This window comes from Mandrillus leucophaeus, unplaced genomic scaffold (genome assembly GCF_000951045.1).
Source record: "Mandrillus leucophaeus isolate KB7577 unplaced genomic scaffold, Mleu.le_1.0 Scaffold572, whole genome shotgun sequence".
NCBI lineage: Eukaryota > Metazoa > Chordata > Mammalia > Primates > Cercopithecidae > Mandrillus > Mandrillus leucophaeus.
The window spans coordinates 643827-664918 of record NW_012106164.1 but is presented as its reverse complement, the minus strand read 5'-3'; the positions used below and the strand labels follow the sequence as shown (position 1 = coordinate 664918).

Genomic DNA, 21092 nt, shown 5'->3' with positions numbered 1-21092 from the left:
TTCCTTCCAATCATTAAAATGAACTCTATTTGCTAAGAGTAGAGCGGTTAGAAGAGTCCAGGATTATGGTTCAGGAAGACAGCATCCTAGTTCTAGATCGGCTCTTAATTCATCATGTGGTCCTGGGCAAGTAACTTCTTCCATCCAGGCTGGTATGGTATTTTCATCTTAAAATGGGGTGATGGAAGGGGTGGAGGCAAGTGTGTTTCAGAGCTGGGGAAGTTGTAAATGTGGTTATTAGAGAGTGACAGGGCATGGATGTGGTGGCTCTGATCCACATTCTCTCACTACTGGTGCAAAATGATTCAAGGGTTATTAGGTTAACAGTCTGCTAAATTCTCTGTAGGTCCAGCTGCCAATATGATGCAAAAATGTTAATATGCAGGATAATGATGTACACTTGAAAATTCTGCTACAAATATTAAAACACTTCTAGGACTCTGGGCCATAGGAAAGCCAGAAATCTTGAGGCAAGAGACTTTTGCATGTGTTTTTAAGGTACAGAATATAAACAGTTCTGTCCTGCAGAATTAATCCCCAATGTCACAATCGTGGAAACAGAATTGGGTAAGGGCTTGGGAAAATACATTGCAAGAGAATGTTGGCAATGGCCATGCCTTGTGTACAGTGAGTTAGTTAAACTTTTATAATCCAGGGGGATTATTGACTAGCACAGAGGCGGAATTTCCTCTGGGGTGATGAGAACTGAATAGTTTAGATTGAAATGGAGCCAAGAGTTCTGGTGTGCTCTGTTATTGATTCAACCTGACATATTTCAGGGAGTGAAAAGGTACACTTTTCCCTTTTCTTACTGTAGCTTAGTAAAAAAAAATTAGAAATTTTAGTAGCATAAGCAATTCTGTTCTCCCAAATAGACTGAAACCATGCTAGCATCAAACTGTTAGTGATTCTGTGCATTTTGTTCATGGTCTCTGTAATTGCTGAGAAACACAGATTTTCAAAGCATTTCTGGGTCATCCATGAAGTTCTAATATTTTTAAGGTTGTTGATGATCAAACTTGAGTATAGCAAATAATAACCTCTCTCTGCCTGTGACTTAAATAATGGATTCTACAAGAAAAAATGGTAACTTTGGTTTTTACCTTCTTGATTTATGGAAAACTATCCTTGAGTAGCTATTTTTTAAAAACCACTTAAACACAAATCATTTTGTTAGTCATCAGCCTTCATCAAATGGTATCCATTTTCATAATGAGAATAGATCCACGTGCCTAAAGTTAGCAAATTAATTAGCAGATACAGCCAATATAAATTAAAGAATCTGCAGACAGTAGAGGTGCTGGGAAGTTAGAATGAGCGCGTCTGAGACTAAATAATTTATCTCTGTGTCCCCAGGGCCAGTAGGTACTCAGTAAATGTTTGTGGAATTGATTTGAATTCAGCCTTTTGAGCGACATTTAACCAGCAAAGCATTTTCTCCCTAAATTTACTATTTTCTAAAGCATGCTTCTTCCTCCCTCCCAAACCCTGAATATACCCCATTAACCCCTTTTAGGGAAACATCATATGATCTTAAAAGTATTTTCCCACCTCACTTTTGAAAACAGTGCACTAATTTTTGCTATGGAGGTAATGCCTTGGGAACAGAAGTTCTGACATGAGCCATATTAGGAATGTCTGACTGTGCCTTTCTGTAAAAAATATACTGTACTGTACAGAATTTAACAAAATCAGCAGTAAAAACTTGAGCTATGATACATTCTTTAAAAAACAAGCTTATGACAGGAGCCAAATAAATACACAGCAGAAAATTTCCCAAAGCCTCAATTGTCTTCGAATATCAGGAAATTCCTGTCTTGGGATAAATTTCCAGATCCACCAGATCACCTACAGAACAGTGGGCAGGTTTGAGCAGGCCACTCTTCTGTGCAAATCTCCTCCTGCATACCCAAGCTGCTTGGTGCTCTCATGCACCATGAAGACTGGTTCAGAAAGAACATTTTATGCTTTTAATGGGTGTTAGTTCTGATCATGGAGCTAGACTAGAGTTATTGAGGAAACATTCTTGATCTACCAATAAATATTGTCCTAGGAATTGGTTGAGGGAATATTCTCTCGTCAAGCAAGTTTTGGAGTTACTGAGAAATCTTTCTTTTCTGCTTTAAGTCAAGGGTAATTCCTCCATCTGAGATGCCCTTTCCCTGTGGTCATCTGGGGCCCCCCCAGTTTCTTCCAGGCTTCACTTCCTCTATGAAGACTCTGGTGAGCCAGGTGGAGGTGACCACACTCCTCTGTGCTCCCACTGAGTCTGTGCTGACTGTTTTGAGAAACCGAAGGCAAGAAAAAAGCCTGGTTTAAGTTAGCCTAGCAGAGGGTAGAAAATATATTTAGAGCCTTAACCTCCAAACTGAGAAATCAGAAATTAATTTTTATTTAATTATAACTCAAGAAATACTGATCAAGTACTCCTACTACACTGGACACTCTGCTCAGGAGCCTCTCAAATGCATCTCTGCCTCTACAGTCTACTGGAAACCAGCATGAGAGTGATTTTGGTGCCAGATTTGCTCTCAGACTCATCTGTGAGGTCTCCCAGAATAGGAAGTATTTATAATAGGGTCATATCATGCCAAAATGCTCAGATGGCACAGAATGCATGAAGTTAACATGTTTCATTCTCATGAGCTCATTTGCTCCTTGGAAACAAATGGGCGGATTCCTGCTTTACAGGCAAGTCAACAAAGGCTAAGAGAACAGAGCTGCCTCTCCTGCCCTTGACGTATTAGCATAGGAAACTCATACAGACTAGAGGATATGAACCCACTGAAACACAGAAGGGACCTCCGCAATGTCCAGCCTCTCCTCCAGGGAAGGTCTTGGCTAGGCTCATTGGCTAATCCCATATGTAAATCCCTTTGAATATTTTAAAGGAAAAATACCCACATAATACTCTGTATATAAAGTTGCAAATCAAACCTCAAAGATCTAGGTTAACTTCTTCAGATTTTGTGATTGACTTCTTTTTTCTTCTCCCCCAGGGAATAAGTCCATTGTCTCCCAGCATCCAATGAGTTGGCAGTATGTAGTTGATCTAGTTAACTAGGTGTCTGCCTTCAGGTTTCTTCAGGGAACTAATCAGCTGGCTATCCACAGTCAGTTGGCTATCTTCCACAGTCAGGAGAGTGCCACAAATCTGATGTAACAGTTTCAGATGATATTTTCTAAAGACTTGGAGTTATTATTTTACTTTTTATTTTTTAGAAAGAGTTTTGCTCTTGTTACCCAGGTTGGAGTGCAATGGTGCGATCTGGGCTCACCATAACCTCTGCCTCCCCAGTTCAAACAATTCTCCTGTCTCTGCCTTCTGAGTAGCTGGAATTACAGGCATGTGCTACCACGCCTGGCTAATTTTGTATTTTTAGTAGAGACAAGGTTTCTCCATGTTGGTCAGGCTGGTCTCAAACTCCTAGCCTTAGATGACCCACCCACCTCGGCCTCCCAAAGTGTTGGGATTACAGGCGTGAGCCACCATGCCTGGCCAAAACTTGGAGTTATTCTTTAGGGTATGCTGACTGATATTTGATCAGGAAGCATCTAGTGGTGTTCATGTAAGTTTTGAGTGAAGTCTGTCTTGTTTTTCATAGTGTCTTCTGGGTTAAGGTAGCACCCAGAACATAATAGGTGGTCAAGAAAACTCTGCTGAATACAAGCAACTGTTGTATTTTTGATATACATGTAAAACTCATCCTTGCTTATTTTGATATCTGTGTATATAATCAAAAGAAAGGTAGCTTTTCTCATATGCTGTAGATGACATGAAAACCAACTCCTTCTGTGAGAGCATTCATGAGACATACCAACTCTCTGTTAATTTTTTTAGGCAAGGCATGAAAGTATGCGGAAAAATTGGTGAAGGATTTTGCCTCTGAAGGTTTATACTGTTTTCTAGAGCTTTCCTTGGACTTCCTTCAAAGCTCCTGAATTGAAGCAAATTTATGATCAAATTGAACAATAACTGGACCACTGGTGACCATTGTGTAGCAGGAAGGTGTTGAAATATTTCTCTTTCAATCCTGACCTGAGTAGATCATCCATTCGTTTAGTGATCAGTGTCTTAATATTTAGAAACTCACCAATCCTCCAACCCACCATAATAATATATTTGCTCTCTTCAGCCTTTTTCCAGTTAGTACTTTCATCAGTAAGGCACATGAAGTGTGAAATTTTGGGCCCCAAATTTCATAGCTAAACCATTGTTCCTGCGGAATGCCCCCTACTCCCGGCCCCAAGAAAACCCCTGGTTGTAATTACATTTGAACGAAGAAAATTAGGAACTCGGTGGCAGAGGACTTCACATAATGATATTTGCTCTCCTCCTATAGTAAGAAGGCTCCAAAGAAGGTTTTATCTTCTTTTGTGTAATCCACCAAAGAGATGTCACTGACGTTCACCATGAGCTTGTCCCCTTCTTGCAAGGAGAACATGGCTCCGAGGTAGATGGGCTGGAACCAGTTACTGCCTACTTCACACACAGACTTGGTCCCCATGAGGAGCTGGGTTGGCTCAGGGTAGCTGTCTGTTACCTTGGTGATGACCACAGTGATGGAGTCTGGCTTGTTTGGTCGGCCTGCTTGTCTGATTTCACTGCACTCAGAGGTCATCCCACGGAATGTGACCTGGGAGTAAACGAAGTAGTCTCCCGACTCTGGGATCAGCAGGAATTTGTTGGTATAGTTCATTCGGTTCTTGGTGAAGGCCAGGCCTAGTTCATGTTCCCAGTGCAGAGCTGGGAACTGATTTTTTAAGTGCTGTGTGGGAGTTTGTCTCACAACTGCAAAGACAAGAGAGAGGATTAATTTGCTCATTTGGAAACTGTAGACTTTGCTAAAAAAGGGTCTCATCATTTTCAAAAAAGACTAAAGTGATCGAATAAACCTAACAGCTAAAAACTGCTTTGGGGAGGAACGAATGAAGAATATGTGACTGGACAAACACATTTGTTCAAAGAGAATAGTATCTTGGACTAGTGACCTGGGGCAAATTACTTTGCCTTTCTGAGACTGAGTGGTCTGACCTGAAAATTTTTAATTTTACCCGAGACCTATGATCCTGGAGAACAGTGAAAGTTAAGGAATCCCCCTATTCTTCTGTGTTTAGGAAAATGGCTTGCTGCAAGAATTATCCTTTCCCAAATGACTCCAATAAAACTAATGAATGCCTCTCTTGTTTACCTATGACAAGGCCAGGCACCAGACCTTTCAAATTCCCATTCTTTGCCCTGTGAGTAATTGACTGAACTGTTTTATCCCCATTCATCAATTGGAACAAAACACTTGTCTTACAGGCATGAGGTAAGTGATAGAAACTTGGCATCTCCCTGGTCCTAATCCTCACTCAGAGCTCACCACAAATAATTTCCTCTTAGTCAAATGATAACACCAATGTCTTGGGCCACAAGGATATCCCCCTGCAGATTGCAAATTTTCTTATAGGTCAGGAGGGTATGCTTCCTTTTTAACCTTCTAGGTTTTCAATGGATTCTAACATATCCTTCTGTACTGTCTTGCTCTTTCCTCTGGAGTCTCAGAGGTATAGGAACTCTAGGTATGAGGTGCATGGGATTTCTACACTAGACTTGGAAAGTTGGCCAACTGGTGATAGTATGGAATTTCTCTTGATTTCCATACACTGATGAAAATTCTTTGGAAACACCTCCCTGAAGGTAAATGTTTAGTTACATCATCTTGAATAGGGCACAGATGAACTAGATAAATTGGCAACTCTGGGGACTTTTTGTCTGTGACCAGATCCAGAATTACTTGCAGCTCTGAGTTGGAGAGAAGCCATTTCTGAATGACTCAGTGTATAAATGAGAGAGAGAGACAGGAGAGAAAGAAAGAGGGCTGATAGAATCTGAAAGAAAATGTCCAAGAGATATGGGCCTTTGGACCACCCACAGGGAAGAAGACATCCAAAAAACCCTCCACTGAGACACCTGCACTCACATGCTTATTGCAGCACTACTCACAATAGTAAAAATATGGAATCAACCTAAGTGTTCATCAACAGATGAGTGGATAAAGAAAACGTGTGTGTGTGTGTACACACACACATATGTATATATATACACACACACACACACACACACACACACTGGAATATTGAGGGGAGGAGTCTCTTACCAAGGAATGTAGTTTTCAATTTAAGCCCCTAGAATGAATTTTGCTAAACTGCTGAAAGAAATCTCAGGATTCTGGCCCATGGTCTCCCGTAAAACACAGCAGGGAGGCTTACCTGTCAGGTGTGCCCTTGGCTTATCTCCATCTGCTCTAAGAGGTGCATCTGTAAGAAAAGGAGAAATGTGCTTCATATGAGACAAAGGGTGACTGAAATGAAGATGGCCCTTTGTGAGTTGCACGGTGCCTATGATAGGAGAGAAACCTTGATCTCTTCCGGCTTGGTCCAGTGCCACTCCTTGCAGGATTTTGGATTGGAATGTGGCACCTGCAGCAAGCACCAACAAGAACAGGAAGACTCAGAAGAAAGAGTCTTGAACACAAATGAATCTTGGCCCCATGGGTTTGGGCAAGTTTATCTAGCCTGCCTGAGATGCTGTTTTCTTATCTCATCTAAGATGGGCACAGTATAGATGGAGGTGCTTAGCATGAACTTTGCACATGGCCAATGCTCAATAAAGCACAACCCACTGCTCCTTCCCTCAAACTTCCTTCATGGGAGTGAACTGGCTTTTTGCCTTCTTCCATGGTCCCTTTAACTATATTCACTGAATAGATGACCCAAAAGAAATGGGACGAGGAGTGGATGGGAACTATTCTTTAGCTATATGACCTTGGTGGATCCTTTTCCCTCTCTGGGCCTCTGTTTGCCTATTAGTTCTGGAGAAGACCTTAGAATTTCCCTTTGGTTATCAGAAACTATTATGTTGGATTAGGCATGGTCTAATTGCAGTTATAAATATGGTATTGCTGATGATAAAAAGCAATCGATTACATACTTTTGATGTGCTAGACATTGTTCTAACCCCTTTATAGGAATTATCTGATTTAATTCACATTAACCCTGTTGAGTAGGATCTAGCATAACCATTTTTACAGGTGAGTAAATGCAGGCAGAGACAGGTGAAATTATTTTCCCAAAGTCACACTGCTAGTAGCTTCCAGAGTTGGGGTTTGAGTTCAGGCCATCAGCTCCACAGTCCACGCACTTGGCCATGGTGCCATTTTGCCTTCTTCGTGGCTGCAGCGGAGCCTCACTTCTCCTCTGGATTTGCATCCCTCAGCTTAGCAACTTATACTTAAAGACTCATCTCTGAACTTCCTACGTATAGAACCACTAGAAATGTTCTTGTTCCCCACAAGGAAAGGCACTGAAGATGAGCATACTTACAAACTTGCTGATGTGAAGGTGCAAACTCCTGTCCTTTTAGATCCTATTGGGAAAGAAAGCATAGTTTAGACCAACTGTGGTCCTTTTGATCCCAACACTCACACAGCAGCCCATAGCACAGGTATGATTACAAAGCTTCTGCTACCCAGCCTGGGTACTCTGTGATGAGGGAAATGAGAATGAAAATATTTTTGTTGATGGGAATCTTGCCTCTCTGCTGTCCACTTTCCTCCCCTGACACTTCTAATGACCTTCCTCTCTTTTAGGCTTGTCTTGAAGCTCAACTTTAAGGTTCTTTTTTTGAGAGCTTTTCCTGTTCTATTCTAGGGGAACTCAGCACCTTGTCTATGCTTTTGTTATTTGAACAAATAATGGCACTTGCTTTGTTTTCTTTTCTCTACCATAATTTAAAAACTGGGACTCTTCTTAAAAATGATACAGAAAAGGAAATAATGACTATATTCTTTTCATCAGCCTCAACAATTCTTCCTTGTTTCTATGCAATACATAAAGACTTTTTAAATGACTGCTACCCTAGTTTGTGAGCTATTTCAGATACCACATGATGGTGGAAGAGTAAATGCCTTGGAGACAGGCAGATCTGAATTTAAATCCTTGTTCTATCATTTATTAACAATATGACCTTGAGCAAGACTTTTCCTCTCTGAGCTTTGGTGTCTTTATTTCTAAGGTGGGAATAATAACACACTTAGCCTTAAATTACTCATAGGATTGAGGTGAAGAGCAAATCAGAAAATCTATGAGTCGGTGCAAAGAATGCATGGATAATGAAGGAACCACCACTCACATACCTGAGCATAAAGCTTAATAGCAAAAGTATGCTCTTAGCTTAGAAATAATATCATGCATTGGACTATTATACATGGTTGATGGGAATATAAATTAGTATAGCCACTATGGAAAATAGTATGGAATTTCTCAAAAAAACTAAAAATAGAACTACCATACAATCTAGCAATCTCACTACTGGGTATGTATTCAAAAGAAAAGGAATGAATATATCAAAGGGATACTTGCACTCACATGCTTATTGCAGGACTATTCACAATAGTAGAGATATGGAATCAATCTGATACACATCTCTATCAAGATATAGATGTAAGGATAAAGAAAATGTGGTACATATAAACAATGGAATACCATTTGGCATAAAAAATGAAATCATCTTATTTGCAGCAACATGGATAGAACTGGAGGTCATTATGTTAAGTGAAATAAACCAGACATAGAAAGACACACTTTGCATGTTCTCATTGATATGTGGGAGCTAAAAGAGTTGGTCTCATGGGGGTAAAGAGTCGAATGACAGACAATAGGGGCTGGGAAGGGTGGGTGAGTGGGAGAAGACGGGGATGAAGTGAGGTTAGACAATGGGTACGAATGTACAGTTTGATAGAAAGTTTAAGTTCTAATGTTTGATAGCAGAGTATGGTGACAATAGTTAGCAACTATATATTACACTGTACATTTCAAAGTAGCTAGAAGAGAAAACTTGAAATGTTCCCAACACATAGAAATGATAAATACTCAAAGTGATGGATACCCCTCAATACCCTGACTTGATCATTACACATTTTACATATGTAAAAAAAATCACATGTACCCCACACATATATAAAATATTATGTATCAATAAAAATAAAAATAAAGCAAAATTTATGATATTAAAAAAAGCCTTCTCTAATATGATTTCGACTCAACCCAATCTTCTGATTTGGTTTTTGTTGCTACATAATCTCCACTAACAGAGTGATCCTCTTATTATATGAACACTTGATCTATTTTACGTCTCAAAATGTGTGTATCGTGAGTGTATAATCAGGTTCTATGATTTCCATATCTGCAGATTCAACCAACTGTGGATCAAAAATATTTGAAAAAAATTACAGCCATGAAAAATAATGCAAATAACAAACAATATAGCATAGCAACCATTTATATAGCATTTACACTGTATTAGGTATCATAATTAGTCTACAGATGATTTAAAGTACATAGGAGGATGTGACTAGGTTATGTGCAAATACTATGCATTTTATATCAAGGACTTGAGCATCTGTACATTTTGATATCCATTGGGGTCCTGAAATCAATCCCCGTGGATGCTGAGGGAGGACTGTCTCATGAATGAGGAACTGTGTGTCTGTGTGAGTGTGAGAGAATACAGCTCCATCAGTGGGGAGACTATATTGACGTGTTTTAGCATCTGTGCACGTGTTTGTGGTGTGGCATCATATGTTTGGATGTCTTGCTATCTGCCTGTGTAATCATGTGGATTTAATTGTGTCATTGCTGAGCCTAGGTCTATGAGCAGGTCTGCGATATCAGTGATCTTGTTAGAGCTGGGACATGCAGCCTTTTTTCACTCCCAGGTCATGCTACCTAACCTCTACTAGAAGCCCCTTGAGGGCAGAAATCTTGTCTTTGAATGACTAACTGACTTTATGGTCTCTCCAGCCCCTTTCCATCCACTTCTCAATTCTGTTAAAGCCACCATTACTGCTTTCTCTCAATTACCAGTCCTGAAATTTTCTTTTTTTCTTCTTCCACAAAACCAAGGGCTGTCACTTCTATTTTGCTGTGTTTCTCATGGGGTTTCAATTCCAGGCCTTGGCTTGCTGCTCTTCTGGATTCTTTCATCAGCCCCTGGCAGGGTCTTTGTACTTCTGTTTTCTCCTTTTCCTTGATCTATTTCCTGGCCAGCCTTCAGAGGGCTTTTTCTAAAGCATCACTTTGTCTAGATACTATGCTGCTCATAAACCTTCAATGACTCCTCATGGCCCTTCAGACCCAGTCCAATCTCATTTTGTCTTGGCATTCAAAGTCCTAACTTATCATCCCAGTATTGCCATCCATTATTTACTTCTCTCTAAGCCCTCTGTGTTCCAAGCCATGAGAGGCAACCACTGTGAATTGATTCAAGGTATCTGAAGAAACAGAGTAAGTGTAGTTACTTTATTGAATGAGTATTCATTCAATAAAGACTCTGGGACACAAAGACCTGGCCCAGAAATGGGAGAATCAGAAGAAATTGCCCCTGAACAGAGTCTTGCAGGTCTTGCAGGTATTAGCCAGATGATAAAAGAGGTAATGACCATTCCAGACAAGGCCAACAGCTTGCACAATAGCAAATGCCTCAATACCCTGCATCTGTGACGTGGTGTCATATGTATGGATACGACATGTAAGGAGGCTCAGCAGGACATGGGGGTAGTTGGAAAACATCAAGACTTTCTGCTGGGAATTGAATACATTATGTGCATTTAGCACAGGGTCATGAGTACGGCAGTCTTTGAAAACCTAAGCCCAATTGCTGTGATCACTTATCCAGAATCAATAACTTGGATGGTCTTGAGGGAGTGGAGAAGCAGCCCAGAAATGAACTTATTCTGTAGCCTATTGTCTTCCTTGATATTGACAGAGCTGAAGGAATTGATCCTTTGACAAGGCAGAAAACTGAAGGTGGAGTTCTCAAAGAGAATCAGAGAGATCTTGATTGCATCCGCTGGTGTAGGAAAGGTACCTGCCCTGGTTGGCCTTCTTTTGATTTATTTAATTCTCTGCTGAGAAATTTTGAATATCCTGCTTGTCTTTGGCTAAGATGACACTCAGCTAAGAGTTTACAACATTCCTTCTTGACTCAGAATCCCATTGTCATTAGCATGTATCTGAGCTGTGGACACATTTCCCTGTTTGCTCTGCTGGACTTCTATAACTTGGGCACACATTTTATTTTCATATATGGATAGACAAACATGGTCCAGTGTGTCACTAAACATCTGGAGGTGGTGACTGAGCCTGTTGGCAGATGTTGAAGACTACAACATTCCAAGAGTCCACAAGAAGGACGTCATTTGAAACTCTTTCTCCAAGAACAACATCTAAACCTTCCGTTGCTGCTTCTCTTAGTAACAACTCTGTCTATCACAGGAGGAAAATTATTGTGAAAGGAAGCAGTAATGAATGAGGAAGAAATTTGACAGGATGGAATAATAGCTTATTTGGGAAAAGGTTTATGCACTACAGTTGTCCCAATGCCTGCTCTCAGGCTGGTTCCTGGGAACACCAGGCCAATGCAATGTCTTCTGTGTTCCAGCCCTGACTCATCTCCATCACTTCTCATTTTTCTGGGGGCACCAAAGAGATGTTGGCTCCTGAGAGGTGCTGGTCATGGCAACATTAGCCTCCAATTGAATTGACATAGTGTCTGATAGTGAAGATTATTCCTCTATACATATATTCTCAAACCACTGGCTGAGATCCAGGATCCAATTTTATTATTTATGTGTGTGCTTATGACTTTTCTCACTGTGAAAATTCAATCTGCCTACATGTGGGGACCTGTATTCCTAGTGCCTCAGACAGTGCCTGGCACTTTTGCCAGATTATCCAACTGGCAAAATGCACAGATTGTCAGGCATCAGGAAGACAGAGGCAGACAAAGAGAGTCAGAGAGGGGGTGAGGATGCAGTGACTTCAGCCAGAGTTTTACAATCCAAAAATCTAGGAAAGACAACTTTTTGTTCCTATCAAAAATGTTCCTATTAAAAATGTTTAGTACTAGGGCCTCTAAAGGTCTTCATCATGCTCTGTGTGGAGCACAGCTGTGGCTCTAGAAAGATTTGTTGTAAGTGGCAAGGCTTAGCCAGGAGCCAGAGTCAGAAAAAGCAAATGTGTATGGCCATGGACATGCATCTCAGAGGGAGATGGGATGCTTGCTCCCACCAGCATATGTTAGGCCCAGCAAAAAACAGCTGGTACTTCCCTTCGTCTACCCTCCTTAGTTCTTGTAGGTCAGGGAACTTTTCCTCTCATTTGCTTTTTTTTTTGGTATGTCGACTGGTAATCCCTGACTCCAACTAACCACGGTCTGTTACTATAGGTATTTTTGGAATTACTTTAATTATTTAAATTGAGTAGAAGAAAGCAGAAAGAGGAGATTGAAGTTTAGTTGAATGCTTCCCAGGTGCCAGGTCCTGTATTGGGCATTTATGTGTCTGCCTCATCTAATACTCCAGTTACTTTTAAAGGAGGGGTCAGCGTCACCTTTTCGTGGCTTAGAATGGCATGAAAAGAGGTCAAGCAACTGTCCGAGGTCAAAGAGTGCATGGAGGGCTTGGGATCTGAACCTTTAGAACAAATACAGACCCTGGCACATATTAGGAGCTTCATAAACATTAGCTGAATGTACAATAGATGAACAAGCCTGAAGCAAGATAGTCTTTGAGATTTCCTGGCATTTCCCCAGAAAAATCCCCTAAGTGTATTTTAACTAATGATCCACGTAGCCTTTCCTCTCAGGTACTATAGTCACTCTCTATCTCTATTCACAAACAGGGAGAGATATTCATCTCTTGCTGTCGTAAATGCTGTAATTGCAAAGGCATAAATGTTTTATGACCCAAAACATCCTCCCAGCACTTCCAGGAGAAATATGCAGAAGTTTGCCTCTTTGCCTCTTCCTTTTGCTTCTCCCTGTTTATACTTGCACAAAGATAATGCCAACCTGGAAATGTTTTATTCTGAGGTCATTTCATTTCATCATCCTCCAAGGTGCCCTGGATAGGGCTTTATGTGCAATGTTCAGCACAGTGCAAAGCAACGATGCTGGTGTTTACAGCTGAGCAAATTTGGAAATTCCAGCTCCATTATTTCCTGGTGCTCTGATTTTGACATGTCACTTGACCTCAATGGAACTGTTTCCTCATCAATAAAAGCAGACGATAATTCTTTCCTCCCAGGTCTATTGTGATGGCTCAGAAAGGCCACATACATAAGGTTGATTTTCCTTCTTTCTTTGGGCTCAGTGTGTGATTGTAGGCTGTATTGTTGGTTCTGCACATCCTCCTTTTGGTCTTATGACTTCAGTTGTACAAGAAGTCACCCTTGTATCTCTTTATCACAAGGAGTAGATTTGGATGCTTTAGGAGCTCTGGGAGGCATCTGCTTTTCACCAAGGACAGACACTCGGTAGGCTTCCTCAGGCTTTTGAACTTCTGCCCTTTCAGAACGCAAATGGGTTGAGGGAATGGAATTTATGCCCTACCCACTTCACATCCCCCGCTTGTTGCTGCTGTCAGCTACAAGGAGGGGTCAGGCTGGGAGATGACCTCTTGTAGCCAGTGTGTGGTCTGCAGTGTGTGCTCCATTGGGTGGGGATGCAGGAGCTCTCCAAGCCGCCCTGGCACTCAGCAATATGTTCACTTTAAATGGATTCTGCCGTTACCAGCTGCAATATGTTCACGTTCAATATTCAATATGTCTGCCATTACCAGCTGCAATATGTTCACGTTGAATGGATTCTGCCGTTACCAGCTGCAAGCTGCCCGGATGTCCGAGATTCACAGCCAGGCTTGCTCGCCCTTCCTGCCTCTGCGCTTCCTCAGTGCACCTTTACTACTTCTGGTTTCCCTTCCTTTTGCCCACAACCTGATCTTTGGAGTGAATATCTTCCAGGTATGCTGATGCTTCCTGAGGTTACAGCAGGGGAATCTTCATCGAGCGATAAGAGGTCTGCAATTTATAAAGTACTTTTATCTCAACTACCTGTTTGTTTTCTCTAGACAAGACTGAAAGAGATTATCATGATCCATCATCCTTCCGAAAGAGGAAATAACTTGAGTGAGATAAGTGGGCTCACCCCAGGTGGAGTGGGGATGGGGGAGGGAATCATGTCTGCTGAGCATCTACTCTATGACAGCAGCTTTCTGGACATTTTGCAGAATTCTCACCCTAGTGCTATATAGAAAGTGTATTAATCTCCTCATTTTATAGACAGCGAGTCTATGTCCCAGGGAGATCTAGTACCTTGCCTGCCCTTCCAACCCTCCCTCCATCCAGAAAACACTTAGTGCTTTCTGTGTGCCAGGTACAGTTAGGTGCCCGCAGGGGAGGAAGAGGACTGGCATTTATTGAGCACTTACTATGGGGTAGGCGCTTTTCATAGTTAAACCCTCCTGCCTATTCCAGGAGGTGAATACTTGGTTGGACTTATTCCCAGAGGCAGACAACATGGTGATTAGGATAAATATATAGAGTGGATTTAAATCTTAGTGTCACATTCTTTAACTGTGTCGCTGGGCACATTGTTTAGCCTTTCTAAACCTCAGCTTTATCATCTCTAAAATGTGGATAATAATAGTAGTTTCCTCATTGTGCGATTTCCATTGTTAACTGAGATGATGCATGCAGTATTGATAGCAAACAAGTACTGCACATGTTTACCTACCAGATACCATGCTAGATGCTTTATAGGTGTGATCTCATGTACTTGTCTCAAAACCTTTAATATGAAAAAATTTAGCGTGGTTTCTGCTATATAATAAGTTATTAAGAGGTCGCAGCTGTGATGTGGTGGAGCCACGGCTTTTCCTCAAGTCTGTGTGACTCTGAAGCCCAAGCCATCACTACAGGACCCTATTGGTCTGATTGGAGACCAGGAGGCCTCAGGAGGGAAGAATGGTTCAGGGAATAAAAGTCATGAGCATTGTAGAGATTTTCAGGAAGGTGTGGAAGTGAGGTTGCAGGAAACCAAGGAGAATGTGGGGAGAGTGTGCAGATGATGCTAGAAGTGGGACTGAAAAGGGAAGGACTGAAAAGGTTGGGCAGTGGTTAAATGCTGGGCAGGAATGCCTCCTATGGCATCCCTGAGGATTCATTGTGTGGTACTGAGTGCCACTGCTGGGCTTGGGCTGAATCACCTTGGTGCATTCTGCTTTGCCTGCACAGACTCCATGTGCCAGAACTGTGTCCAGAGAGGATGGAAGCCTGGTCTCAGGGGACCTGGGCCAGAGTAGGGCCTGTGGACCCAATCTGAGGGCAGTGGAAGATACTGTAGGGCCCAAAGAATACCCAGCCTACAGGGCTGTCAAGTGCAGCCAGGTAAAGAATGGATTGAGAAATTAGTGGGGGTTGGGAGGCAAGACCTGGGTGGGGAATGGAACAGAGAGACAGCTCATAAACATGGACCAAGAATCCCTCTAGCATCAACACCTACTCTCTGGCCAGGCGACGGCAAATTCCAGGGCAGGTGAAGAAGTTGTCCTCTATGACGTAATTTCCCTGAGCAGGGAAATTCCCTGATCCTAATAAAAATAATTGTTAACATTTACTAATCCCTCACTCCATGACAGGCACTGCAAATACTTTATTTGTAATTATCCCCATTTCACACATAAAGAAGCTGAGGCCCGAAAGGGTTAAAAGTAACATGGTTAAGAAGTGTCTAGGCCAGAATTCAAACTGGGTTTTACCTTTCAACCCTCAACTCTTCCAAGATACATTTGCCTAATATTCTGCAGAAATCTAAAGGTCCTAACAGGTTTTATTATTTCTATACTTTTTTTGTATAGGTAGCGTACACATTTTGTATGAAAGAGGCTAGGTTTATAAAAGACTCCCTCCTTCCCTTGTTGACAAGCCGCCCAGTTTTCTACCTGGATGCTGGCAGAATTACCAATTTCTTTTGTGCTCTTCCTGAGATATAATATGTGTTTACAAACATGTTCATATCAGTAAATATTTTCATTAAATGAGTGTACCATATTATATATACTGTTATGCACTTTTTTTTTTCCAGTTAACTTGTGTGTAATGGGTTGTATTTGCTTGGCTGCATAAGAGGGTAAAATATCTGTCTTTGCCATCTCTTGGTAGATTGCCTGTGATGTGCATCACATTCTGGTTTAATGCTTATTCAACAATAAAACTGTTTTCTTTCTCCACTACCTTTGTGGACAGGATTTCTAGGTTGGGAGAAGAATTTGTTTTTGTTTTTGTTTTTGTTTTTGAGACGGAGTCTTGCTCTGTCACCCAGGCTGGAGTGCACTGGTGCGATCTCAGCTCACTGCAACCTCCACTTCCCGGGTTCAAGTGATTCTCCTGTCTCAGCCTCCTGAGTAGCTGGGACTACGGGCACCTGCCACCACGCCCGGCTAATTTTTGTATTTTTGGTAGAGACAGGGTTTCACCATGTTAGCCAGGATGGTCTCGATCTCCTGACCTCATGATCCACCTGCCTCGGCCTCCCAAAGCGCTGGGATTACAGGCGTGAGCCACTGTGCCTGGCCAGATTTTGTTTTTAATTGTATTTCTGTAACATAAGCATGCTGTGCTAGCTCTCTGATTCTTAATTCTCTCTTTGGAAAAACACAGGTAGCCTCACTCTCTGCTGGGCCAGGAGTTCTCGATGGGTGACTCTACGGGTGACATAAGATTTGCCGTGTGAAGTTCCTCACTGGGAGAGGGGTGAGGCTCAGTAACTGGTATAGTTGTAGTAATAGTTTTCTCCATGGTTTTACTGATCTCCTTCTTCCTTTGATCCATAGTGTGGCCACCTGACACTTGGAACAGCACAAACATGGCTGCCTGAATGCACAGGGAAGGAGGTCAGATGGTCCAGTTTCAAATCATGGCTCTGTCACCGACTAGAGGTACGGACTTGGGCAAATCTCTTCAGTCCCCTGGGCCTCAGTGTCCCTATCTGCAAAATTAGGTGCTTTAGGCTAGCTGACCTTCAAAGGCCTTGTTATCTCCAAAGACCTGCGATCATCTGACTTGTTTTTATCCATAATGGGGTCTGTGATCTGGACCTCAGCCACAGCATCTAGCCCAGGTGCCTTCCTTCCCTCCTCCAGAAAGCTTTTCCTGAACCACCCCTATCCCTGTGACTGGGCCAGGAGAACATCTGGAATTCCATAGTGCCTCTCTGTTGAAATAGCCTACTTCCTGAGGCGAACATCAAATTTTCTCAGTAGTTGCCTGGTGCCTGGGGTAGAGTGATGATCACATCACAGCCACTATGTGCATGTAGCTCTCCCCACATTTCCAACATACACAATGCTCCTCCTGCACATGCCTTATTGGTGCTGTCAGAGTATTGATATTAATACCCCCTTTGGAGAAAAGGAAAAAGGCTCAAAGAAATGAAGCCACATGCCTATTTTCATAGCCGGAAGTGAGCCATATTTCACTGTATGTTTACCCAAGCTCTCCTTAGTGCCTTGGTTTTCCCTCCTTGAATCCAGTCTTTTCCCATCTCCTCTGAACCATTTCGTCTCCATCAGTCCCTCCAGATCCCCTCTCAGTCCTTCCCGGGCCCTGCTCTGTCCTGTGAAGCTGACTCCTGGCTCAGCTGCCCCTGGACCTTTGAGCCCTGGCTTCCTGCTGAGCCTGGTCAATGGGATTGGATTGGAGGCAGGGTGGGGGATGGGGGAGCAGTCAGCATTCCCTCCTTCCTTCTGCGCTCTCGCTGCTGTTTTGGCAGTGACTGCCTTTCTCTCCAGAACCCTTAGGTCTTCCAGGCAGGCCCTCTGCTAGGCTTTAGTTCTCTCTGGGTTTCTCTAACACTTCTCCCTCCATGTGCCCTTCGCACCAAGGCATGGTCGCTGGTTTCCCACTGTTGCTAGTCCTGGATGCTCCAGCCCTTTCAGTTCCCTTCAATCTGTCTGCATCTCAGCAAAGAGGTCCTTCTTTAAACCCCTTCAAACTCTTTAAATATTCTTCTATAAACACACTTTCTTGAGTGAGCCAGCTGTTTCTTTTCAGGACCCTGATTGCTACATGAGCCCAGCCTCACCACCATTTCCCTCTCCTTTTCTTCTGACACACTAAAAAGTTACAGAGCCTGGGCAACCCAGAGCTGCAATCATCCCCACACATCTGCTCTCCAGGAAGATGAGTTTAATGATAATGGAATGGATGGTGTCAGCCTTATTCATTTCTTGAGCATCTGCAATTGGACAGGCACAGTGATAGATCTGGCAGGGTAGCAGTGAGTAAAAAAGACCCCGTGGCTTTCTTCACTGAGCTTCCTGTCTTGTAACAGCACATGTCTTCATCTCACCTTCTGGCTGGGCAAGTCATGGATCCTCCTTGGACTGTGACGTTCTGCTTGCTGGTTTTCTAGATAGACAAAAGTATTCCTTGCCTTCTGCTGACCAAGGGCTCTCAGACATCATCTTGGTGGTGATGGGAACCTGTCATGCCTCTGGGCTTCCTTCAGATCCAGTGCAGGTTTCTGGAGGCCACTCAGTGTCTCATTCAAGGACAACTGTCTCCTCCTGGCTAAAGAGGGACAGAGTCCCAGAGCACCAACTGGGTGCTGCAGCTTGACTTCTAGCAGAAACTGGCCCCTTGGTGGTCAAGGGGTCAAAGTCTGACTTCCCATGACCTGCGGTTCTCCTTTATCATAAACAGCATTTCCGGGTTGTCTGTATATTTCTACATTTTACAAGCAATGGCATCTGGCTATGAACGCTGCTGCCTGAATCACAGTCTGTTTGTTGACCCTGATGGGGCAGCGAGAATTACAGATTTTCCATGGCTTACTCATGGTGTCTATGCTTTGAAGCTGGCCAGGATTGCTTAGAGACGAGGTTTCCAGTTACATCCATTGAAAACCCAATTTTTTTCCCTTTGCAATTTAATACTTTGAAGTGAAATGAAATCAGCCATCATAGATTATGAAGGGGCATTTTTAAAAAGGATATTAATGGAAAGACACATTCCTTAGGTTTTGAGGTACATCTTTGATGTTCCTAGCCAAGAATTATGCTTTCTTCTTGACACCTATCCCTGCCCCTACCATTGTTCTCCCTAGACCGTATATTCTTTTTCTGACTAGGCTTCTCCCAGGCCCCAGCAAGACCTTAGAGATAGATAATAAGGAAGGAGGTTCTTTCTTAAGCTCTAAAAAGGGAAAAAGTTCTAAACCCAAGAAAAAGAGTGGGTAAGAAATTATAGCAGCCGCATATAGGAATGTGTATCTATAGCATCATGCTGTTGTGAATTCATTAGCATATAAATAAAATCATAATATATTAGGAGACTCAGAATAATCTATCTCATTAAAAAAATTCCATTTTACATCTTACATAGAATTCTGTACAGAATTCTATATCCCAAACTGTTAACAGTGGTCAGTTATAAGAATTATGGGTAATGATAACTTTCTTCCTCTCCTTATATGTATTTTCCAACTTTTTTTCAATGACCATGTGTTAGTTATGTAATTTTAAAAGTTTTTTTCTTAAATAAAAAAAGTTCCCAAATTACCAGTATACTATGATTATCATTATCTAACAAATATGAGGCTTAAGGTTATTCCCGTATTAAAAGAAGGGACTATTCATTCCCTAGAAATACTGAGAATAAACACCAAATTGAACCTCTCCACCCCTCCCACTCTACATTTCCTCTGCATGTAGAAACAAGAAATGTGATACACCAAGAAACTCTGTTCTCTGTCCAGAGCTGAAATAGTGGCCGCTCCCTGCAGAGAGTCCACTGATCTCCCCCAAGGTCAGAGTGGCATGTGGCTTACCTGGAGCTGCACACAGGCCTCTCCTTGGGCCCGGAGCTGGCTGACAAGCAGGTAGGTGGTGAGCCCTGCAAGGAAGGGGAGCGACACCAGGCAGCAGGTGAGAGCCCAGCATGCGCTGCTGCTCCTGGCCTTGGGCCTGCAGCTGCCGTGCTCTGGCAGCATTTCCACACTGGCTGTCTCCCCAAAGCTCAGTCCCAGATCCTCGGCCATGCTCTTGCTGCTCCTGGAGGCACCTCTGACTCCTGGGCAGAGAGAGCCCCCATTAAATAGAAGACCAGCTCTCACAGTGGGTGACTTAATCACTCAGTCTCCTCCTTCCCTTTTCCTCTCCCCTCCCCTCTTCAAGAGCACACTGTGGCCCTACCCTGCTAGAGAATGTACCGCCTACAACAGAAACCAAGTTTGGTTTAAGGAAAAAAAAAAAAAAAAAAAAAAAAAGAAGAAGGAGAAGAAGAAAGCTTTCCCAAGCATATTTATATACAGTATGATCATGTGCTCCTTCCTTCGTTTACAGAAGGAAGTTAGGAAAGTCCCTGAAGGAGGAGAGAAAGAATTCATCAAGTCAGTGGGTGGGGCCAATTAAAATATACCTGTTCCCTGCACTGGAGGCTTACCAGCTGTGCCAGTCTGGGGAGTGTGCTTCTGGAAGTGAAAGTGAGGGATGGGAGGTGTGTGGTTTGCAGGTTGGGAAACGGAAATCACATTTGCATCAGCCCTTTGCGAAGTGCTGCCTAGCCCTCTGTCATTTTGAACCTCCTAGAAACTCATTCTCAGTGTACAGGTGGGAATAGCAAAGTTCTAAAAGGTGAAGGCACTTGTCCTAGGTCATCCAAGGATGAAGACAGAGGAGCTAGGAAGATGACCTAGTTTCAAATCACGGCTTGGAGTTGTAACCTCTAGCACATGACTGCCTATGAAAGGAAAGTGTATTTCCAGCCTGCACTGACCATTGTTTAATCAGAGTACGAGGTCACAGATGGAGGTGACTGTCTGTGAGGGTAGAACATTAACCGCTACTCCCTGATTAAAGTTAATTAATCATGTGATGTGCTTTGCCTGCAATTGGGTGTGGGGGCCACAACATGTAATAAAAGGTTATATTTATTAAGTGCTTACTTTGTGCCAAACACTGCTCTAAGTTAAATATATCAATAAAATTATTCTATCCTGAGATAACTTTTGTGACAATAAAGCTATCATTCTCATTTTACACATAAGGAAATAAAGCACAGAGGGCAAGTGGTAGAGCCAGAATGGGGACTCAGGCAGGCTGGCTGCTGGCTTCTTCACCATCACACTTCACTGTAGGTGCTGCTGGATCATGTATGTTCATAAATACCTGCACCCTCTTAACCAGGAGGGAGTAATACCCTGCAGTGAG

The 21092-nt window shown here is 42.6% G+C and overlaps 1 protein-coding gene across 1 annotated transcript; it reads right to left on the bottom strand.

The window, feature by feature from the left end:
- Nucleotides 1-3221: 3221 nt before the first annotated feature.
- TNFSF15 (tumor necrosis factor (ligand) superfamily, member 15) lies at nucleotides 3222-20041 on the bottom strand. The gene is made up of 4 exons (XM_011998483.1): nucleotides 19712-20041; nucleotides 7369-7411; nucleotides 6256-6303; nucleotides 3222-4792 (listed from the first exon to the last, which is right to left on the bottom strand). Exons 1-4 carry the CDS (start codon nucleotides 19919-19921, stop codon nucleotides 4338-4340), a joined length of 756 nt encoding a protein of 251 aa, XP_011853873.1. The 5' UTR covers nucleotides 19922-20041; the 3' UTR covers nucleotides 3222-4337.
- Between the last annotated feature and the right edge of the window lie 1051 nt (nucleotides 20042-21092).